General features: G+C 35.9%; 1 protein-coding gene across 8 annotated transcripts in view; it reads left to right on the top strand.

The window, feature by feature from the left end:
• The window catches only part of Inpp4b (inositol polyphosphate-4-phosphatase type II B), a 395691-nt gene that overhangs the window by 331241 nt on the left and 40757 nt on the right, over window positions 1-23693 (top strand). Inside the window, exon 19 of one of the 8 annotated variants that reach the window (XM_074041204.1) lies at window positions 22320-23660. The exons of 4 other annotated variants lie outside the window; for them this stretch is intronic. In XM_074041204.1, the coding sequence (XP_073897305.1) occupies window positions 22320-22494 (175 nt within the window). In that variant the 3' untranslated portion in view covers window positions 22495-23660. Of the gene's footprint in view, window positions 1-22319; window positions 23661-23693 lie in introns of those variants that run through there. 3 more of the 8 variants (XM_074041198.1, XM_074041200.1, XM_074041201.1) reach the window with 3 other exon arrangements.

Genomic DNA, 23693 nt, shown 5'->3' with positions numbered 1-23693 from the left:
AATTAATGCATAAAACAGCAGCAACTCTACTCAAAGAAAATACATGAATGTCAGAGTTGATTGGAATTATGAAATAGTTCTACTGAACACAGCAGATCTCCTCAGTGCGCTAAGAATTCCCTATAGCCATTTAGACTTTTGGGAAGATGCATTCATTCCTCACCTGTCCTATTTCATTACTAAATGCTAAAGTACAGCCTATGGCTATGAATTAATGATTATGCCACCTTATGCCTTTTAGAGGCTAGAATTCAAGTGGAAATTAGGTAAGCCATAAGTAGATTAGAGAACAGTTGCTAGAGTCTATACAAAAGTAAAAATCCATACAAGCAACCAAGAAAGGCATGAACTTGTGGTTTATGGTAGAAATTGGCCATTATTAAGTCATTTTCCTCCCACAATTTTCTAGGTGTCTGTTAGTCTTTCCACAGTTTCTTGGAGAGAAATTGAGGGATCCAGGTAAATTTTTTAACACTACAGCTTATCAAAAACTTGTTCTAAGAGACTGGGCCATGACTACACATACAAGTTCAATTTTCCTGTGGGTGAATATGTGGTGATTACCATTGGAACAAAAAATACAAGTCAGCATGTGCAGTTTTTCTCAGCAAAATACCAATATCAGCACTAATATTACTAGTGTCTAAAAACACACCCACACCGAGTTCCTTTCTGCTAATAATGTGAAATATCAGCATCCATTTACTGTTAGTCTTAGTTCAGGCCATACCATCCCTTGCCATCTTCTCTCAGCTGCCTCATGGAAGCCCACCGTCTGTGTTCACTGCCCAAATTCGTGTTTCAAAACTTGTGCTGATCTGGTCTACCATCTGCTTAAGAGCTGTGACTCTCCCAGAATCTCTCCTCTCCCTGGACTTTTCCATCTCCATTGTTCTTTTCTTCCCAGCCAGCCCCCTACATCCTGGAAGCCACCATCCTTTACCCGTCTTCTCCCACTTCTGTGCCTAACAAACTACAACATGTTTTGTAGTCTATCCTGGATGATAATGTTTTTCTGATGATTCATTTTCCCTCTGTGTATACTTGAATACCACTCTGTAGACATTCAGCAGGAGATATAGGTATTAATATTGATGTATATATCTTTTCTCTCTCTAGTCTTGAGCTTTGAAAGCTGGAATCTTATTTATTCTCTTCAGCACCAAAATCAGTACTTGATACCTAGCACATGAAGAATTGACATTCAGAGTCAGGGTTCAGCAAGTAAATCATGGAAATTTTGAGATAGGGTAGATTGGAGCCCTAGGCACTATATACACTAACTTTCTCTAAGGGCTCGGCAAATTTAGATAAGTTTACATATACATCACTAGCTAGTAAGTGGACCAAGCCCAGAATCCATTGCCCCCCAATATTTCCCCTCCTCTTCTTGTCTGTGCACTTGTTTCTTTTCCATTTGCTAATGTCTCCATTTATAAAATACTCTTTACTAAGAGGAGCTTTTATTCTCAACAATTGTGTTTTAAATCTCATCAACAGAGTTCCTAAGCTTCTTAAACTTTTAAATGGCTATATAGAGTTTACAGGACACTTGGGGAAAATAGGTTATTTGTACTGTCTTGTCTCTTAGAAATGTTTTGTGTCTGTTATTCTTTCAAAAGTGTGATACACAGTGTTTATTGAGCATAGTAAAATTAATAAGTCAGTCAGCCATGGTGGTACACACCTGTAATTCCAGCAACTTGGGAGACAGAGGCAGGAGGATTATGAGTTTGAAGCCAGCCTGGGCAAAATTAGCAAGGCCCTATCTCAAAAACAAAAAATAAAATTACAAAAGGGTTGGGGGTATAATTCAACTGGTAGAAAAATTGCTTAAAATGTATGAGGCCCCCACTACTGCCAGAAAAATTAATAAATGGTATTTTTTAATACATATCTCTAAAGAAGAAAAATTATTTTGAGGCCTTTAAAATATAAGATTACTGAAAAACTTTATATAAAATGGGAGTCAGGTAAACTATTCTATTCTTGATGAAAAAAACTTGAGTGTTGGTTTTAAGAAAGCCAGAACAATGAGTTACTTACTTCAGCAGTGTGTCATTTTGTACTTTGTTCAAAGTAAAGTCATCAAAGGAAATGAAAAGATGAAGAAAGTGGTATTATCTTTTTAAATATTTATAAGGCATCTACATTTTCTTTTAGCGATAGTGTCTGGGCCCTCATTTTTTAAAAGACATCCCTGAATTTCATCTTATAACAAGTGACAAGAGAATTGAGACATATATTCAGGTTAAAAATCAAAATAAAATGACATATGATATAAGTATATATACAAAATACCAATAATTTTTCTCAGAATTATTTAGATAACTGCACTGATTTTCTATACACCTTTTGAGCCATCATGGGGACATTAATTTGAGGGAATGATTTAATGTCTATGGCTGTAAACTTGTTTTGAGCTCTCATAGGACAACACTTCCTAAATCATGTTCCTCAGAGCAATAGTTATCTTTATGATGTTAAATAGGTGCTTTAAGAAAAAAAAATTCTGTTCTATATGTCCTCAGAATATCTCAACATGAATTGTAGGACAAAATTTTGAAGTACAATTAGATCTCTGTTTATGTGTGTTTCACTTCTGTGTATACAACCAATATGTCTTTAAAAAAGTGTCTTACTGAACACATGCAGATTTATTTCCCTTATTATTCCATAAACAATGTAAAATAACAACTTACTTAGCATTTACACTGTACTTTGTTATTGTAAGTAATCTACGATGATTTAAACTAAAGGGAGGATGTATGTAGGTTACAGGCAAACAAGTAGATAAAGAACTGAGCATCCTCTGAACTTGGTATCCATTTGGATCCTAGAACCCGTCCCCCAAGAGAGCAAGGGACAATCATATTAACATAAGCAGTCAAGTGAATCAAACATAAGCATACATTTAAAAAATAATTATGAAGTAAATAGAAAGTACTCACTATATTGACTGTAAAATATTTCAGAAGACCAATGTTATTTTATAAGAATGTGTCTATTTATGAACGAGTAATGAGAAGCCTATAAGTTTGTTTTAACTTATGTCTGTATGCAGTTGCTGTAGTTTATATTTATTTATTAACACAGAAGAACATGAGTTATTCTTAAGTAATCAGATAGCAGTTTCTGAAGAAGTAAATTTTAAATAAGTAATTTCCAAGGAATAAATAAACCAGTTTAGTAATAAAAGAGCAATACTATTTCTCTTTAGAAATGATTGTGCATGTTCATAATTTATTTTTTATCCAGTCTCTAATTATCATTATCTGAATTATAAGTAATTAAATGCTTATAATTATTAAAGGTATAAATATTTGAACAAAAATCCCACTGCATATTAATGATTTCTGATTGAGAGTATCATAGCCAAACATTATCTGAATTTAATGATTACTCTGGATAGACTAAGATAAATTATGAGATTAAATGATTCATAATAATGTTTTATTAAAAAGAATCAATCCCAATACAATAGCCTATCAAACTTGGAATTGCTAAATTTAAGAAAATAGGAAGTTAGAATAATATGAATTATTCATATATAAAATCAAAAGAATAATATATTATTAGAAATAGTAGTTAAATGTTTTGAAATCATAACTGTGGACTATAAATTTTATACAGATAGTTCTAATCTATTATATAATTTTCAAAATGTATTAACCATTCATAGAAATACCACATGGATTATTTAATTGTCATTTATTCAATAAATGATTACCAATATTTACAATGACACTGAGAATTACAGCTACCATTTCTTGAGTACTTAATTTAAAGCAGACCAGCTAAACCGGTACAAGTATAAATGTTTTCTATGTGTGGGTTTTTAGCTTTCATATTAACCTATGTAAAATGATATTGTCATCACCCCATTTTAAACAAGACAAAATGAATGTTTAACAAAATTATGTAGCTTGTCCAAGTAACACAGGTAATGAGAAGAAATGTCAGCTTCAAATCTAGGATCATCTGATTCCCTGCTACATAAAAACCATACTATATCACAATGTACTGTGTACAGTGTTATCTACTGGGAATAAAAATATCCTGATACTTATAGAATTATAGTAATCTGTAGAATAATGATCTGTAGTTTGTTTTTAATTAGCTCCTGCTTTTTATTTTTTTTTGGAGGAACTACTTTAAGGTAATGAAGTATACTGCTAAATCTTAGTGGAATAGCATTTATCAGGATACAGTTATCTAAAACACAAGTAAGTTTTAATTTTGTGTTTCTAAATAAAAATGTGTTATGTCATTACTAGATTAATTTTGGAATCTTATATGTACAAAGTCAATTTTCCATGATCCTTTAGTTAACTTCTTTTTTAAAAGAATTTATTAGCATATAATAGTTGTACAGGGGTATACATCATGATATTTACATATGTCTTACAATATATCATGGTTAGATTTGCCCCCTCCATCATTCTTTCTCTTTTCCCCCCTCTCAGAACAATTTCAGCAGGTTTCACTATTCTGTTTTCATACATGAATACAAAATACATCCACCATATTTACCCACATTCTCCTTTTCCTTGCTAACTTCTTGAAGGTTGGTTTCCAAGAAATTATTTGCTTTTATTTAGAAAAATAATCAAAAGAATGAAAGAATCTTATCCATATGATATAGAAGCTCACCAATAGTAATCCATTACTTGATGAAAACTCATAAAGAGCTTTGGATATTCGTGGCACTTCATAGGATATAACCCAAAAGCCTTTAGTTAATTGGTTAGCTAGTTTGCTAGTTAGTTAGTTAGTTAGTTAGTTTTGGGAACAAGGTCTCATTGTATATACCAGGCTGAACCTGAACTTACATAGCCCAAGTTGGCCTCAATCTCTTGATCTTCCTGTCTTTGCCTTCCAAGTACTGGGATTATAGGTATGCAAGACCACACCTGGCTAGACTTGTGGTTTTGAAAAGTGAGATACAGTATCTGAATTGCTGTCCCTATTTCTTGATACCTTATCTTTTAATGTCTATTGCAAACTGCCATTTGTTAATTTGGTCACTAAATGAATTCCTGCCTGTCGATATATTCAACTTTCTGGAAAGAAATAATAGTAATGTCTATCACATTCCCATAAAACTCACACTTCAGCCAAGTGCAGCTATCATGTCAAGTCTTGAGTATAGATTACCCAGTTGATTTCATTTCTTGTATTTCATTTTATTTTCTTTCTTCAGAATTTGGCATGCACAATATAAATTTCTTGACTTAGTCTCAACCACTGATGTTACTTTCTGATTCCTTATTTACTTCCTGTTCCTTTGCAGTTTGATTTTGCAACCTCATCCTCTGAGACTGGGAAGTTGCAGGTCACCAGTAGCTACATCCCGGTCAAAGTCAGTAACGTACAAAACAATCTTATTTTCATTAGAGTACTGTTTATCAATTTACATGTAGACCTCTTTGAGGAAAGGTAATTATTGCATATTTTCTTTTTGGACATGAGCAATTTTTAGTATAATGTGACATACGTGTTCAAGCATAAAACATTTAGTTTTTATGCAACTATAAGCCAAAACAACTGTACAAAGAACAAAGCCAACAAAATCTGACTTAGCATAATTCATTTGCTATAACATGACACATTTTGCTACAATCAATGGTTTGGACTGATGATAGGATTTTCCATTACTTTTTTTTAACTAGTACAAAAGCGTTTTGGTAACTCATACATAATTTCCAACACAAAGCAAGCTGGGCTTGCCTCCAGAACTTCATGGTGGCAGTGATCCAGGTGCTCGTGTGCTCCTGTGTTCATGAGTGTAGCATGTAAAAGTGGGGCCAGTGTAATCACAGTCAAAGGGATGAGACAAGTCTTAATTACTCATCCGTTGCCAGAAATGCTGACATTTCTTTCTCTCGATGGGAATGTCACTGGTCTTTGCTATGTTCTTCCACCCTGGCCCTATCAGATCTGTTCACACCTCGATTATTTCCATAGTCTCCTTTATGGTTTTTCTGTTTCCAATCTTTCTACTTCAAACTACTCTGTGTAGTATTTTCAAACTATTATTTTAGATCCCACAATCACCACAAATCCTTACATGTCTTTTTATTTCTTTTAAAATGCTATACCCTCCTATTGGACACCCTTCCTCCATCTCTTCATATAAATCTTGTTGGGGCAGAAAGCATAAAATGGACTGTCCAAGTTACCCTAAGCCAAAACCCCCACTGATAACTCTTTATATTCAGACCTTTTACTTATTCAAACCACATATTTCTTCCTAATTATTCTGGGGATGTTGAGCTACCCTAAGTATACCGTGAGGCCAAATATGAAGATTCTGTAATGTACAGCAAAAAATGTAGAAAGGGACAGAATAGCACAATTGTTAAGAGAACAGATTGAATAGGTCCTGTGAGCAGGTGGGTACTTGTAGGAAGAGAGACAGTGAATGGAGGGGATAAAGAAGGGGGAATATGGTTGATGTACTTTATATACTTCTATAGAAAGAACAGTGAAACTTGCTGTAATTGTTTTAAGGAGGGGGGAGGGGATGAGGGAGAGAAATGGTAGGGGTGAACTTAACTAAGGCACATCATAAGCATATATGAAAATGTCATAATGAATTCCCCCTGTGCAGCTAATATATGCTAATAAAATGTTTCATTATATAATGAAAAAAGGAGCACAGACTTAGGAGTCAGAAAGAAACAGATTCAAATTCTACCTTTGACTCAGGTTACCCTTGTCAGGTTGGGTATGATGCCAAATTTCTCTGAATTTTCCCACTTGTAAAATGGATCTTTGCACCTATCTCACAGGGGAGTTAAGAAACCTAAAAGAGATGAGTCGGGTGAAGGGATCAGCTTTTGTAAAGTAGGCAGTGCTTAGGAGTAACTTTAATAGTAATTTCTTGAGTGCTTAGTTGATGCTTTCTAAATGGATATTTATTTCACTTCTTCCACATTCTAAAATTCTCAGTGGCTTATAAATTAATATAACAGCAGCCATATTGACAGACTAGAAGGGCTAATTTTATAGCATAACTATCTAGGAAAGGGAGTGAGATGCCCTGGGAATTTCTGAGGAGCAGGGGGATCTCCAGTTTTATATGTGTGGTCTCATACCCACTCCTTCCAATTCCAGGAGCATTTATGCACAGGACTGGACCATATGTGCTCACAATATATAAAGCCTGCAGACTGAGAGAGAGACTTGTCTGTTAGGGATGGGGATAGGAGAAGAGATTCTATTTCACTGACTTCATGGAGCTGAGAATTATCATAACTCCAGCTGTTCTCACACAACCCCAGCTCTGTACTGCCAAAAACCACTAATGAGGTCTCGGTCCTCCTCTGGGGGCCTGAGCTTCCTCATCTGCAAAATGCAGAGGTTGGACCAGATGATCTCCAAAGGTAGGGTCTCTTCACATGTCAGCAATCTGAGCTGAAGAAAAGCTTTAAGCAATTTAGAAGGAGCCTAAACAAAAGGGAAAAATACTCTTTTTTTCTATGTTCTGTGTCTTTGTGTCTTACTCAACTGTATGGGATGTTCGATAGTGAATGTGACTTCTGACCGATGTGCATCAAAACACAAACCCAATGGATAGAAAAAGAAACTGTGGTGCCCTTAGAATTCTCTTGGTTCTACTAAAATGAAACTACTGAAACACTTTATTTTAATCAGACAAGTTAACTCCAAGTAATTACTACAATTGGCTCCCAGTGATATTTTGTACTTTTCCTGATAGCCGTCTGTTTGGCAAACAACACAGCCATCTGAAGAATTCTTTCAAAGCATTGTTGCAAGTGTCAGAAATGATGCTTCTGTTAGACTCGGTCTGATTATCAGTTTCAGTGTAGGTCCTTCAGAGAAGGAAAGAAAATGTACCTGAGATAAAATATTGGCTCCTCTGTCTTACAGTTTATAATTGCTACTTCTACCTATAATTCTTAGGAGATGGGATCTCCAAGATGCTAATTCACCCCCATGCTCATCTTTCATATATGGTTTCTCATCCATTTCTACTTCTCTTGCTTTATTTCTGATTTCTATTGTTCATTACCTAGACCATGTAGTCCTTAATTGTTCTCTTTTCCCTAGTCCCTTATCATCCAGTCTCCTTTACAATCCCCCAAAGATGTTGTTTCTAAAGGTCAACAATGATCATGTCTCTTCCTACAATGTACAGAATAATGTTAAAGATGACTGAAATTCAGATGTCCTGTTATATCAAGATCAATCAACATCCTACCTTACCTTCTTATACTCTCCTCTTTATTGTCTCCCTTGGATTACACTCAGTTGGGACTCTGTGCAATTCCCTGCATGTATGTGTCTTTAACTTCTTCCCTTTGATGTCCCCATTCACGTTCTCCCTTCTTTCTTATCAACTTATTAATTTTACCTTCAATTCTACACCAACACACATTTTTTAGGCACCAACTTGGCTTCCACTAGATCCCTAAAAGATCCTCCAGGAATTCCCAAGGCTAAAGCAGGTTTGGGTTCCCTCATCTTTGTCTTCCATAGTAATTTTAACAAATCTCTGAGCATATTGGTTTATGCTCAACCAATATTGTTTCCAAAATTAGACTGTCATTCTTGGTCATCTTGTTGAGCTTGTTCCTTAATTTATGATAAGAGTTTAAGTTGTTTTATAATGATCTCACTTGTTATTAATAAAACAATTCTTGCTAGAAGGTTTGGAATGGGAGAACAATATATCAGATTGGCCTTTCCAGTATTTATCTTAAAGATTGTTGGTTTATAGAGTTCTTTTTTACTACCAAGAAAATAAAGTTGACACCACCAGAGAAAAAAACGCCTCCTCCCAATCAACTCCTCAAACAGGCCCTCCCAGTCTAAGTATTTGAACATCCCTGATGGATCAAAGCTCCCACTCTGGCTCCTTCTTCCCCAGTGTTTTTTCTTTCCTCAATTAGAACTGGAGTTGACTTGCCTACTACCTGCCTCTTTGACGAGAATATAAGTTATATGAGGGCAGGAAATTTATCTTTAATTTTGTTTTTAAATTAAAGTTTGGTGTAATACTGTATATACTCACTATTTCTTGGATAAATAATCAGATTAGAGAGTCTGTTTGAGTTTTTAAACCCAAAATTTCCCCTACTTATATAATCACAGGTATCTTGGGAAATATTTTCATAGAGTTCTAACTATTCTATGTCCTTAGATGGGCTAAGAAATACAGATCCAAAAAGATTCATCAAGATTTATGTTCAACTGACCTTAACTTGTAGTGGGACAGTACCAACTAATTTAAAAGAGGGGGAAAAAAACCTTAGCATTGCACAGAAAAACAGTAGGAAGTGGTTGTTTTATCAGTAAGAAATAGAAGATCTCTTTTAAGGCCATGTATAAATAGATGCTAAAATAAATGCTAATCGGAATCTAGTTGCAGGCATTCCTAAAGATCATGAACAGAAATAGAATGTTGTGTATGAAATCTTGTGGAAATAATCGAAAGTCTAATGGTCATTAGACATTAAAGAAGCAAGAGAACAATGCATTCTAGCATAGACATATTGATACCTGTTCATGCTGAAAAATGCTCATAATTAGTAGAGTTCATGTTTATTTGCTTATTAAAAGGATTTAAACCAAATGGCCATATGAGAAAGGAATTAGTTCAGGAGATATGTATATACTTTGTAAACGCTCTGTTAATTTATTGGGCTTCAAAATTACATTCAAAGATGTGAACCACTGTGCCTAGAAGGAACAGAAGCTCTAATTTATTTTGACCTTAATGGTTAGGTACTCAGAGATTCAACCTTGGTTTTCTTTTCTATTTTTTTTTAAATAAGTAAAGAAACTTTTAATGTGGAAGACATAGTAGTAATATCTTCTTTCACAGGTAAATGCTAAAAAACCAAAATACAGACTAGCATAAAAGGAAGGAGTAAGGAGGAGGTGAGCTGAGTCAAAGTGTTTATTTTTTGAATACATTGATTAATTTTAAATGTTAAGTTTGTATTCATATTAAAATTTTCCTGCCAGGCACAGTGGTTCATGCCTCTAATCCCAGATACTCAGCAGCAGAGATTGGAATGATCGTGACCCAGGTCAGACCAGGCAGAAACACAGATCTATCTGAGAAATAACTAAAGCAAAGGAAGAAAGAAAGAAAAATAGAAACCTGGCACCTGTAATCCTAGCTATTTAGCAGGCTGAGATCTGGAGGATTGAGGTTCGAGACAAGCCCAAGTAAATAGTTTGCCAGACCCAATCTCAAAAAAAAAAAAAAAACTAGATTAAAATGAACCGGAGGTATGGCTCAAACAGTACAACATCTGCTTTGCAAGCGTAAAGCCCTGAGTTCAAACCACGGTTCCACCAAAAAAAGAACAACAAAAAAAAAACAGGGCTGGAGTGTGGCTCAAGTGGTAGAGTGTCTGCCTTGCAAGCTTAAGACCTTGAGTTCAAACCTCAATACCAACAAAAATAAATAAAAGTACCAGTGTAATCATTAAAGGAATTTAAGGTACATATCCAACAATTCTACTCCTAAGAATTTACAAGAATAGCTACAAATTTTAGTATAATAATGACTATCTTAATAGAGAACTGACTAAAGTAATTATGGTACATTCAGATGGCAGAATACCATACAGACATTAAAAATGCACCAGATGGCTGTACCTTATACTAAACTCCTGAGAATATATGACAAAAATTTCTGATTATGTCTCAAAATGGAAAAAAGGTAAATTTTTCAGTTAGATTTTTTCTGACATCTCCCTTCTTCCTGGCCTTGGAGATCTTCTGTTTCATGCTCAGTTGAATCAGAGAATGAGTTTCTAAGGACTTATTTATAAACAGTGAAAGTCTATTTTCTGGCTAATTTTCAATCCATAAATACCTTTTCATTCTGATAAAAAGATGGCTACTATCCCCTATCCTTCATTAATCTCCCATATTTGCCCTTTGCTCTGTGCCTCCACGCTCACTAAGCTCTCATTCCTAAAGAATCTCATTCCTAGACCATCAATCCCAATGGCCCTTTGAGATTCTGTGATTTTTCTCCCTTTCACTGACTGTGCTCTGAACATAGTAGTTTCACCAGAATAGAATGCTGCCTTTCATTCTTTACCACTCATTCATTAGCTGCTCTGAAATTCCTCTTCCCTACAATCCTGTTCTGTCCAGTGACCTTCATTCACTCTGTCCTTGGTCCAGCTGCAGCCTTGTCACATTGGTCATCTCCTCTTTCTTTGAACCATAGACTTTTTTCTGTCTCTGTTTACTGTCTGCCCCTTTTCTTTCCAGCCTTATAAATACAGACACTCACTAGGAGTTTGCCCTCATCACTGTCTCCATTCATCATACACTCTCTACATGGGTGGTTTCACTTTTTGTATGAAACTTTCAAATCTAGGGTACACAACTCTGCTGTAAGATCCTGTCCAATCCTATCTTCTGATTATCCTTATCTAACTAAAGTCATGCATCAAATTTAGTGGTTTAAATATAATGCATTCCTCCCTAAAGCCTGGAAATCACTTTTTTCCTTCTTTTCTCCCTGATGCCCCTGTCTAAACTCTTAACACACTCAAGTTTTTTTTTTCCCTTAACAACACAGGTATTTGCAGCATAGCCCCATTTCATTTTAAAACAAGGTCATCAAATTCCTTATCACAAATATGTGTTTATTTTAGAAAATGTTGAAAACAGATAAGCAACCAAAAAGAAAGTATCTCCACATTTAATTTCCTGCCTTCACTGGTTTCTTTGCTGTCCCATTGTTAGAACCAAAACAGCCTGTGGGTCATTCCTAAGTACATGGGCAGTGTTTAGGATTCCATGTTTTCCCATGTTATTTATATCCCTCTAACCCCAGCAAATGACCAGTCATTGAAACTCTCTTCAGCTTTCTATGTCCAATTCAAAAGTCTATTTCTCTAAGAAGTCATTCCTGATCTTTGAATCCCTGTCCAGAAATTAATGATTATATGTAAAGCATTTGCGCTACTCCTTAGAATGATTCCTTCCTGCTATATTTTGTATGTATTAACCCCTCTGTGTTACTATTGTCGTTGATAACCATGTACTTGTATCCAAAACCTAAACCTAAAATTCTTGGCTATATCTTTTTCTCTCTCTCTTTGGATTTGCGTTAGGCCTCACTTCTAAGGGTTGCTAGCATGAGTAATAGCACCATGCTGTTCGAATGGTATGGTGAGGCTAAAGGGAGAAGTTGGGAAAGAGTAATGGGAAGATATTAGAAGGTTAGGGAAAGAGAGAGAGGGGAGAGGAGAGAGAGACAGAGAGAGAGAGAGAGAGAGAGAGAGAGAGAGAGATAACCTATTCCTTATAAGAGAGATAGTAAGTATTCTGATAATTCTAGGGGCAAAAACCTTTCATTGATCCTTTTGAAGACTGTCATTGAAAGAGGGATCAAGGTGAATGAGAATATACAACCCAGCAATGTGGTGTCTGGTGTTAAGTTGATTCATATTCTGCATTTCAAATGTGACAAGACCAGAAACACTATTTCATTATTGAGATGGGTTGATAATATTTATCTACTGGGTCTCACAGCATACAAGTGGTAATGGTGGGAAGAGGCAGAAAAATCTCAGGAAATCCAAGAGCTCATGTAGCAAGAAGCTATCCATAAACTTCTTCCTTAAGATTCAGGAGCTTTGGTTTCTTGGTGCTGAGCAGTTGAAAATATTTCCACTTTTCGATGTATGGATAAACACCACTGCTATTTTGACAAGCTTGGACCCCTGAGGATGGCTTTGATGCAGCTAGATTTTCATTCTGCAGATGCTCTTCAGGCAATGTTGTTAGAATGCATCTAAGATAGCACAGTGGTTGCTTTGTTGTGCCTCTAAATGGAACTGTCAGGAGTTAGTGAAACTTTAACAGTAGGACAAGATGGGAAAGGCAAGAAAACAGCTTCTGGTAGCATGAGAGCAAGATGACCGTGGTGACAGTCAGGCTGTAGCAGTGGGCATGTTGTCCAAGTAGTCTGACTTGTTGATGAAGACATGTGGAGTATAAAGAAGAATCAAGGAGAACTGAGGTGTTGATCATGGCTGTCTGAACACAGGTGAGCATCATTTCCTGTGATGAGAAAGAAAGAGGGGCTGTTGTGGGGTGGTAGCAAAGTAGATGGGACCCGAGTTATGTTGTGGCCTTGTTGTCTTAAAATGCAGGTTAGACATTTAATTGGAGATCTAGTATGCATGTCTGTAATTCAGAAAGAAAGGTCTAAATTACAGACCAAGTTAGAGTTGTAAGCATAAAATGACACTATCAAGAAAGTGTTTGAACTAGAGAAAGTAGAAGTATGCATAGATAAAGATACGATCCTAAGTCCTGGGATCTTCAATGTTAGAGCAAAACAGAGGACCCTAAGAGAGCAGGCCTTATAGCTGGTCAACGTTCACACTGTCTGAACAAAACCCAGGATTTAGCAAGAGGGAAGCAGAATGAAACTTTGGAAGTTTCTTTACTCACTTTTACTATGGAGAGTGTGCTGTGTGCTTTTACATAATTCTCACGATAGTCCTGTGGGGTAGAGGTGAATGAGCTCATTTGTAAAGGGAAGAAGTTGAGACTTAATGAAGTTAGCTTAAGAGCGAGCTGAGCTGATTTTCTTCCTCGTGCCTGAATCTTTATGCAGTTACTGATGTCTTCTATATTTCTCAGGCTACTTTCAGAATAATGAAGGCTATAAGCTAGGGGCATGTGTGGATGTCTGTGTTTATTCAGGAGCTCAGGAGTATCCCTAGTTCGAGGCAGTGGCTCTGGCAGGGTTCCAGGCTCCACCAGGGAAGTAGGTGACCATGGCTGTATCTCATTGTTCTCTGCCTCTGGATTTAGCAAGAATGTAATCGGAAGCTTTAGGATTTTGCACATCAATTACCTCTTAACTGGGGAATAAGTTATCTCAAACTACAGGGAGTTATAAAATGAGACCAGAAAGACAATGGCTATTTACATTTTCAAATACTTGAGCAATAACCACATTTTAGTCACTGTTTTAATGACTAGTCTCCTTTCTTTGATCTGTTGTTTTGAAGCAATTAGAACCAAGACATCTTGTAGGAGTTTACAAACTAAAGCATAATTTTATTGCAGAGGACATAGAAGATGAATCCTAGGTGTGTATCTATAACTATGCACCTATTTCTTTGCAAAAATTTCCTATTTATCTGTCCACTAAGATATATGCCATGTCATGTTTTTGTTTTGCTTGTTTTTAAACTTTTTGTTTATACAAGTTGTGTTCCACCTTCCAGCTTCTGTCTAGCCAAGTGGGGGAAGAATGACCTCTGTGATTTCGTGCTCTTTTTCTGCCACAGGCCTTACCTGGTGGTGGAGTTTAGAACGTGTTTGCATTAGTCACCAATCGTACTCTACCCATTCCCTTCTCCTTCAAGCACCAGCAAACCCCTGCATTTCACAGCATCCAAGTCAAACTCCAGACAGGAATCTTTGGCAAGCTGGCCAGTGACCAGGGCTCAGCTTCCTACAAGTACACCCTGAAGTACCTCCCCCATGGTGGTCCTGCCTCACCAGGCACACAGAACAACGTCAAGAGGCGTCACCCTCTAGCACCATTCTCTGTCCCTTTGTCCTCTCCTCAGTCACTGCTGTCTCTGTACCTATCTCTCTTCCTTCTTTTTCCCTCTCTCCTGCTCTTCCCCTTCCCTGTTCCTTCTCCCTCTATCTCTCACCCCTATGCATCCTTTTACTCTGCATTACCCCTCCCAGTGGACACGTCACATTTCCTCTGTCAGGAAAGAAGGATAAATCTTTTTAGCTCAGGCAGCTCTGGTTTTCAATGCTGCTAAAGTCCCTGGGACAGTTACTTTCAACTACAGCTTCAAAAAATATGAGTAAGAAAGAAAAATAGAGAGCAAACCACAAATAGATCTATCAGATTTATTTTACCATGTGTCACATATATTTAAAAATAATGATCATACTGCATATTAGCCTTCTTTATATATACAAAACTAACCTTAAATACTTCTTCATAAGGTTTTCTCCTTCATCCTGTCATCATTTATAATATTTCTTTCTAGTCCTGATCCAAATATTCTCCTTTCTAAAATTCAAAGATCAAAACTGGAATTGGTTCTCTCATAATTATCTGAGGGAAGTAATTATACTTTCAACTCATTATGCCTCTCTCTTTTTAAAATAACAAAACACATTTAGATTTAATACAAGGCCATTTTCCTATCCGTTCTTGAGTTGTAATTCTGGCTGTATGTACATTCTTTCTCTTCAAAACAATGATTAAGCACCATCTGAAAATGTCACCACTCAGAGTCTGGTTTCCTTTAATGAGAAGATATTCTAATTTTCTAGGTACTTTATAAAAGCAAAATATCAAAATGGGATGAAGCATTTATACAGTGTTACTAGGAAGAAATTAAATTAATGTGGCTAAATACTTTAGCCTTATTTTATTTTGTTTGAATTCTCACAATTGAATGTCAAAATAGATAAGAATGAGCAAGAACAACTTTAGAGACCAAATAGAATGTCAACAGGCCTTGCATTCTTTGCATTCTTCCCCGATTCCAGCTACGTGCTATTGAACTGTCATCTGTTCTATTAGTAGAGAAAATATGCATCTCCGGAGTAATGTTTTAATAGGATCAAAGAATGTCAGGAAAGTAGAGATGAAAGTAATTTTAGAGGTCACTGAATCTAATCTTACAACTGGAAAGAACAACATCTTCCTGCTTCTGAGGGGAAGCAGTAAACGTGGGCTTAATGATCCCAACCCTAACGGGAAAGAAAATGGTCATTCATTGCACAGTCAGGGTAAAAGGCCCTACCTTCATGTAGATTATGTTTGGAACCCTTTTGAGCCCATGGAAATGATGATACATGGCTTGTGTAGCCCTTTTTAGGAATGAATAAAGTATCTAGAAGGTAGTCATCACATGGTAAGACGAGATGTGTAGGAGATCTTTCTCTACTTGCTATGCTCTCCAAAGTGACCAGCATCTTAAACTATGTAACATTTAACTATTTGAAATCAACAATCACTTAATTGTAAACTTTTCTCTTCTCCAAGTCAGTGAATTCTTCTCACTTTCCATGTCATCAGTCTCTTCTGATATGCTGAGTCCCAAACCCCATTATCATTGCCCTGCTCAGCACATAATGGTATCCTCTAGCTTACAGTAGAATTCCGCGTCCAGACTGGATGTGATGGTACATGCCTGTAAACCCAGCTATTTGGGAGGCAGAGGTAGAAGGATCACAGTCAGAGATCAGCCCAGGCAAAGGCATAAGACCCCATCTGAAAAGGTGCTAAAAGAAAAAAGGGCTGGAGATATGACTCAAGTGGTAAAGTGCTTGCTTATCAAGTGCAACACTCTGAGTTCAAACCCCAATTACCTCCACCCATCAAAAAAGCCACGTTCAGAAATGTGGGCAGTGCCCCTAAACTCCTGCCTTCTGTGAGTGGTGCTTTGTTTAGTACTGTTCAAGATTGCTTGATCTTTTTTTAGCAAACCTGTCCACACTTATTAGAAAAAATGTATAACCTGAATACTCAAAGCTGTGATATTGTCTTATGTCCTTCAAGTAATTTCTTCATTTTGGGGTTTTTGTTACGGATGGAAAATTGTCTGAAACAGATTCAGGCAGTATTTTCCCTGGCTACTGGTCCCGTAGCCAAACAGCCTACTCTTACTTCTAGGCCAATATCCCATCCTTGACATCGTTTTATTAAAATTTCCCCTACATTCAGATGTTTGCATAGTTATTGAAAATGTCTGAAAATCTACTTTTAATAACTGTAAACTGAATATTTGGAAAGGTTTGGAAGATAATTTGTCATCTAAGTATATTACAAGTCACCTAATTTCATGGACATTAATGAAAAAAAGAAATCCGCTCTTTACCTTAGCCCATGATATAAGGAAATTGTGAGCCAGGGAAGTGATAATCTCAGGAATCTTTACTTCTGTTTATTGCTGGAGAAGCATAGGAAAGACTTTAAATTTATTTCCTCAGATATCAAACATATAGATTCAACTCAAAAACATTTTAAAGTCACTTTCACACCTGAAAATCTATAATCTTAAGCTTTCTTATACAACTCTCAAAGCTGTCATTGGTACTAGACCTGCAATATATTCATTTTATGCATATCTGTCAGTTTGTAATCTGATACTGTTCAGGAGTCCAGAACCTGAAACATGGTGCTTGATTAATATTGACTCCTAAGATGGACATTGAGTCAAATACAGCTCTATAAGTTATTGGCTTTAAAACTGTGGCTCATAATTTCAAAATGGTCCCCCATAGTTCCAAACGTGAAGCAGGTGATTAAATGTAATATAATCTCATTTTAGCATGGAAAGATATCAGCTTGCTAGTCACAAGGACAGATTCATTTTTTTCAATTCTGTTTTAAATGGTAATTTTCTTTGGGGAACTTGGAGAACTATAATGGATAAAGGTATGAAGTATCAATTAGCAGAACTATTAATGAATAATTACCCAGCAAGGGAACCAAGGAGGGCTTTAACTTTATAAGTAGAGATCTGAATGATTTGAGAGGATATCTGAAATGGATGGCTTATGATCCAAGATTTAGCATAGTCACTGACAGAAAAGAGGAGGAAACAAGCAAATCATATTAAGTCACACATACTGGGTTTTATTTGAGGAAATGTGTCCTCCACATAGGCAGTAATATATTTAAAAGTGAGATATTTTCTTTTTACTTGTTTGTATTTTAAGTGATTGCTTTGACAGGTTTTTGAAGAAAGATCTTCTTTTTAATCGTGTAATTCAGTAACTGCCCTCTAATGTCTGATCTTGTCACATTGCCACTGGAGACAGTATTGTGATCTGCTCCCATGGTGCTTTACTACTTACAGATGGCTAAAGCTAATGACATTGGATTGTCAGGGTACCTTGCAAGGCAGCTACTAATTCATTATTTGTCATCATCTCCTGGTGAAGAAATTGCTATTATTACTTAATGCAATCTTTGCATTTTGTATATTGCAAAGTCCTTAAAATTTCATCTGTGTCCATGAAGAAATGGCTGTTTGTGTTATTCACAGCAGGAAGCAAGAGGCAGTCCCCAGCCCACCTGTCTGCTCTGTGGCTCAGTCATGGACTTCAGATTTTATGTTCTATGGCAGCCTCATAGCCAAGTTACTTTAAATTCCAGCTGCATAATAGGATGATTATATGTGAAGCATTTTAATGTGTTATTCTAATCTCCCAAGATATCAGTTAATAAGCAAAAAATTAATGCAGTTATAAAAATGCCCCTCCAAAAACAAAAACAAAACCCTTTTAACTTAGTAATGTTCACTTGGAAGCTATATACAACATTCAGACTGAAAAATATTAAATGTGCTCTGAAAATTGTAGAAAAATTAATCCCCTGTGCTTGGAGTGAGGACTGTTATTATAAGACATTTTTGACATACTTTTCGGCTTTAGTTTTTGTTTTGAGTGTTCTACTTCTCAGCTGAGGCCTGTTTATGAGGTTACCTCACTGGGAAAGGAAGTGTTTCTGTAGTAAACAGTTGATAAATTGTGGCTAATATTCTAACTAAATTTGCAATCAGCATGTAATATTTATACTTTGATCGATAGATAGATAGATAATAAATGATAGATAGATAGATAGATAGATAGATGATAGAGATATTCTAACAGAAGACATTAGAGAATAATCAATGTTTCAACAAGGTTGTTAAAATTTGCTATACATAAACTTCACTTTAAAACAAGACAGATCAAGAAAAAGTGTTAGCGAGGATGATATTGATTATAATAATTATATTAACTAATATTTATTCAGATTTTAGTTTTTGCCTTGTACTGTACTAAATATTTTTTATCATCTTATTTAATCCTTTCAACAACTCTTCAGTTTCTGTGTATATGAAGAAATTGTGATAGAAAAAGATTGTTTGCTAAAATTTATGTACCTAGTAGCTACAACAGCTGGTGTTAGAAAAAAAAAAAAAAAAGGCAAGCAATGCTATTCCATCTACCCTGACTCACGGCCCTTTGTCCCAGTACCTTCTCCTTCCTCCCTCACATTCCTGCACACAGTCTGTCTGCTGTGACTGAGCTCTTCACTCTGAATGTGGGTGGAATGAACTTTGAAAAGTGCTTTTTCTTCATTCCCAGAAATGTTCGCTAGAACAGTTATTTTCACCCGCTCTTCACAAATAGACTGTGGAATGGCAGATTTGGTATTTAAAATTAATTCAGATGGCTATGTGGTGTATTGAAAATAATTATGGCTATTGTTTGCTTAAATGTGACACGGCAGTGATACACAAATAAATTCTGTAGGTTTCAGAAATTACATAGACAAGTCAACAGTTTTCATTGGCTCCCTGCTCCTCAAGTATCATCCATAGCACACCCACTTCTGAGAATCACTGGCTTGCAACCATGTTTAGTTATGTATCCCCTCTAGTTAAAAAATTTCTAGCCACTCCAGAAAGATGTATGTATTTATATCCAAATGATCTAGCAAAGGTAACTGTTAGTGAATCCTTAAGATGCATGTTCTCTGTTCTAAGAACTTTGTAAATATTGACTTATATATGTTATCTCACAATAATTTTAGGATGTAGGTTTTATTGTTAGTATTATCATTTTACAGATAAGGAAGTAAAGATATAACATGTGGATTAACTTGTTCAAAGTCTCTCAACTAACACAAAACAGAAAGGGATTTGAAATAGGTTGTCCAACTCCAGAGTCTGTGCTCTGAACTGCTGTGTCACAACTATTTCTACATGTGTCATACTACTAACATAAAATTTATAGAATATGTGAAAAAATAGAAATTTGTTGTTTTGTGAGATAGAGTCTTATATGTAATCCAGGCTAGCCTTGGACTTGGATCTTCCTGCCTCTGCTTCCTGAGTGCTGGTAATATATATATGCACCACCACACCTGGCTAAAATTAGAAATCTTAAAAGAATGAGGTACAGAGTGGCAATATTGAGGCTCTTATATTTTGTCCTCTGCCCCGAGAGCCTCATCTAGAACCACCCCTGGGATTCATCTGTCCTCCTTTGGAGACCGTTCTGAAGGGCTCTCTGAGGGGAAATTCACACTGATCCCTCGCTGGTCTTATTCTTCTCTGTGTTTAGATTCATCCATAGTGTCCATGCAGTCTGTCCTCCACTTTGTCTGTCTACCCATTCACTGGAGTCACTTCCTTCCTCGTGCCCCTTTGTCCTCCAGCCTAAATGACCACTCCTTTTATATCGGAGAGCTACTGGGTAATGTATTACCTCAACAACAACAACAAAAAGTACTAATTGAGCTTCCACATGAGTTCTTCTCTTCCCGTCTTCAGTTTTTGATCAGGTGGCCTCTTGTGAGAGCTTCTATCATCCCCTGTTTAGATACATAGAATGCTCTTCCCTGATTACTTCTTCCTTAGTGCTTTGCCATATATTGTTCTTTCTTTTTTTTCTGTGCTTCCCTCCAACTCAAAAGCAAACTTCACAAAGTTTCTATCTAATGTATTCACCACTGTGTTCCCTGTGTCCACAGCAGTGACTGGCTTATAGAAGACCCTAAAGAATATTGAATGAATGAATAAATGATTTCTCAGTAATTCATCAGCAATGTAGAGATTTCAAACCAATAAAGGAAATAATAAAAAGTAAGGTGGCTTACCTTATTCATATTCAAATGTATCAATAAATTAAAATATATGGTATACTTCCCACCAAGTATGCAGAGAAAAGTTAAACAAGCAACCAAGTTACTTGTACAATGTACAATATGACTTGTGTGAGTCCAAAATAAACCCCTTTTGCTCAATAAACCATTTGTTTTCCAGATAATCTACTTTGTCACTGATTACCTACTTCTCTGGTCCTAACTTAGGAAGGAAACCCCAGTCTATAGCACAGCACAGTTGATTTGGTGTTTTAAAACTGATTCAAATTGCTGTTTGAAATAACTATGAATGCTACTTGTACAAATGTGGTCACTGGTGTAGGCAGCTCGTGGACAAAAATTATTGCACAGCAAGGCTTCAGGGACTGCATAGGGTCACAAAGGAACCATGGTTAAGGATCTCGTATAGAAGTTCCTTTTGCATGGCACCTTTCATAAGACAGCAGCAACCAGTTTTCTGCCTGAAAACATAGGAGGAGCTAGAAGAGATTAAATCACCTCTTAATCATTAAATGCAATTGAAATTCTGGATGTTCTGAGTCCTGTAGGAAGGAAATTTATTTTCAATTTCTATCATTGTGGTATATTTCAGGTTTGTCATAGTGGGAGCTACTTTACAACAAATTTTATTTTACTCGCACAGAAAATAATCTGGAAATTTAAATCTTTTTTTCTGAAGTATGACTCTGCTATTATTCACCTTCTTTCATATCAGAAGTCCATAAGAGATAGATTTGGCCCTGTCTAGCTAAGATTAGCAGAAGACAAGATTATTTATAAGCTGAACTAATAGAAGGGCACAGAGTAGGGTTTAGTTAAACTACTGTTATGGCTGGTGAGAATGACATGTCATGTGCTTTGTTCATTTTAAAGACCAAATCATTTCAGTAAATCATCTTTACGATTTTAAATGCATTGTATAGGTACAATACCAGTACAAGGTGTGTTTAAATGTGTCAGACACATCTGTTTGTTTCACTGCATCCTGTGTTTGATTTCATCCTTATTTCCCAAAGATTTATTTACCAGGTTAGTTTTATTATTTGAGTTTTATTCACAGTCTTGTTTAGTGGTGCTATCATGTTTGTTTGATTATTCCTGGTACATACAGATTCAACCCACATAAATAATATCATAGCATTTTTTCCTGCTTGTGCAAAAAGCAAAAGGAAACTTCTTTTTAAAATATTTTTGTCAGACTGGAGTTGTAGCTCAGTGCTAAAGTTCTTGTCTAGCAAGCCCATGTTCAAGCCCCAGTACTGCCAACAGATAGATGATAGATTATATAGACAGACAGACACTCAGATGATAGATTAGATAGACAGATAGATGATAGATAGAGATAGGTAGAAAGATATAGATAGAGAAATAAAGAGCTAGAGATAGATAGATGATAGATGATAGATTAGATAGACAGATAGATGATCGATAAAGACAGATAGATAGATAGATAGATATCCATATGTGTGTGCATTATCAATGCTGTACAGTGAGAAAACAATACACAGAATGCACTAGGCTATTTGGCATAAATCTTCATCAGAACAGTTGATTGTATGATAATGTGTTGAGTCTTTGTGTATGTAAGGCTGAATTTCTTTACTGTGTGGATGCTATACTATTATCTTTTCTCTCCTAACTCCTTCCTGTTCAACAGCAGACAATCCCAGGGAGCACTGAATGAATCCGATGATCCAGAAACAGGCTGTCTAACTGATAACAAGCCAACTTCTCGGCACTTCTATCCTGTCGCCTTGCTGCTTGTCAGCTCACACCTGCTGGTCGTGTGGCTTATTTTAAGTCTTGCGTTACTATTAGCTAAATACCAATAAGTTTTATGTTGTATTCCTTTTTTCTACAAATGACAATGGACTTTAAATTCTGGGGACAATGCTGTAATATTTCTACATTTTCAGATTCACAGAATTCAAAAAATGTTTGAATTGTGTTTTTGTTTTTCTTAAAATCAACAAAAGGAAAAGTACTATGCATTAAGTGAATTGTTCCGCTCTTTTGTTCATGGAAAAGTGTTTCCCCACTGTTAACTAGCTCAAGAAGAATTTTTAAATTACTGTCTTTGGAATAAGACAAAGAACAGAATCCTGAAAGCTTGAAGTTCTGAACCTCCTCTTCCTCTTCCTGTTAAATTTATTAAAGAAATTAAGACTGAATTTGCACAACACACTGAAACTCTGAGATAAGTCCTAGGGATGTGGAGGTTACAGACTTTTTTTCCACTGTGCTAACAACATAGTTGCCATCAGCTGAAACTTTTGTTTGATTTTTTTTAACCTTAGTTATTTTATTTCTCTGCTTTACTTAACTCTTTTCTGTCAAGTACCTTTCTGGAAAGAATGGCTATTTATGTTTTGTAATTAAATTAACCTTTTTGTAACTATTGTTTTGGTTGATTTCCGAGTACTTTTCTATTCTTTTTACAAGGTCTCATTGTGTCTTTCTGCGCCATTTTTAGCACCTGTGACTTTTGTACTGTGGTGGACAAGCCCTCTTCCTTCACAAAGCTGACACTTGGACCAGGCTGTTCAGAAAGCCATTTTATCTCTTCATTGCACAGCTAAAATAATGAAGTCAAACAGAGATGAAACTTTCCTTTAAAAATCTATAGGGCCAGACTTAATAAATTAAATGCCTTATTCCTAGAACCTGCATCCTTAGGGCTACATATAGATTTTAATGTGTTTTAAATAAACGAAGAAATTAATTTGTGGAAAAGTTATAAAAAGGCAGATATATTTATGAAAACTAAAGTGAAGTTGTATTGTGAATCAAATTATATTTAAAGAGTTTATTAAACCTCAAATATGTGTTAAGAACAAAGAGACTTTAATCATCTTTTTCCGAGGGCAATAATGGTATTAGCCTGGCCTAGGATTTAATTTTGTAAGATGTATCATCACTTGTGAAAAAAAATGTAGAGTTGACTCTTTGTTATTTTTACCTGGACTGTTGCGGCAACTCTGCATTGAACAAATAAAGCTTATTTATTTATTCTGTGTTTCATGAAGTTGTA

The sequence above is a fragment of the Castor canadensis genome, chromosome 9 (assembly GCF_047511655.1).
Source record: "Castor canadensis chromosome 9, mCasCan1.hap1v2, whole genome shotgun sequence".
Lineage (NCBI taxonomy): Eukaryota > Metazoa > Chordata > Mammalia > Rodentia > Castoridae > Castor > Castor canadensis.
Note: the sequence above shows the minus strand (reverse complement) of the source record. Positions and strands in the feature narration are given on the sequence as shown.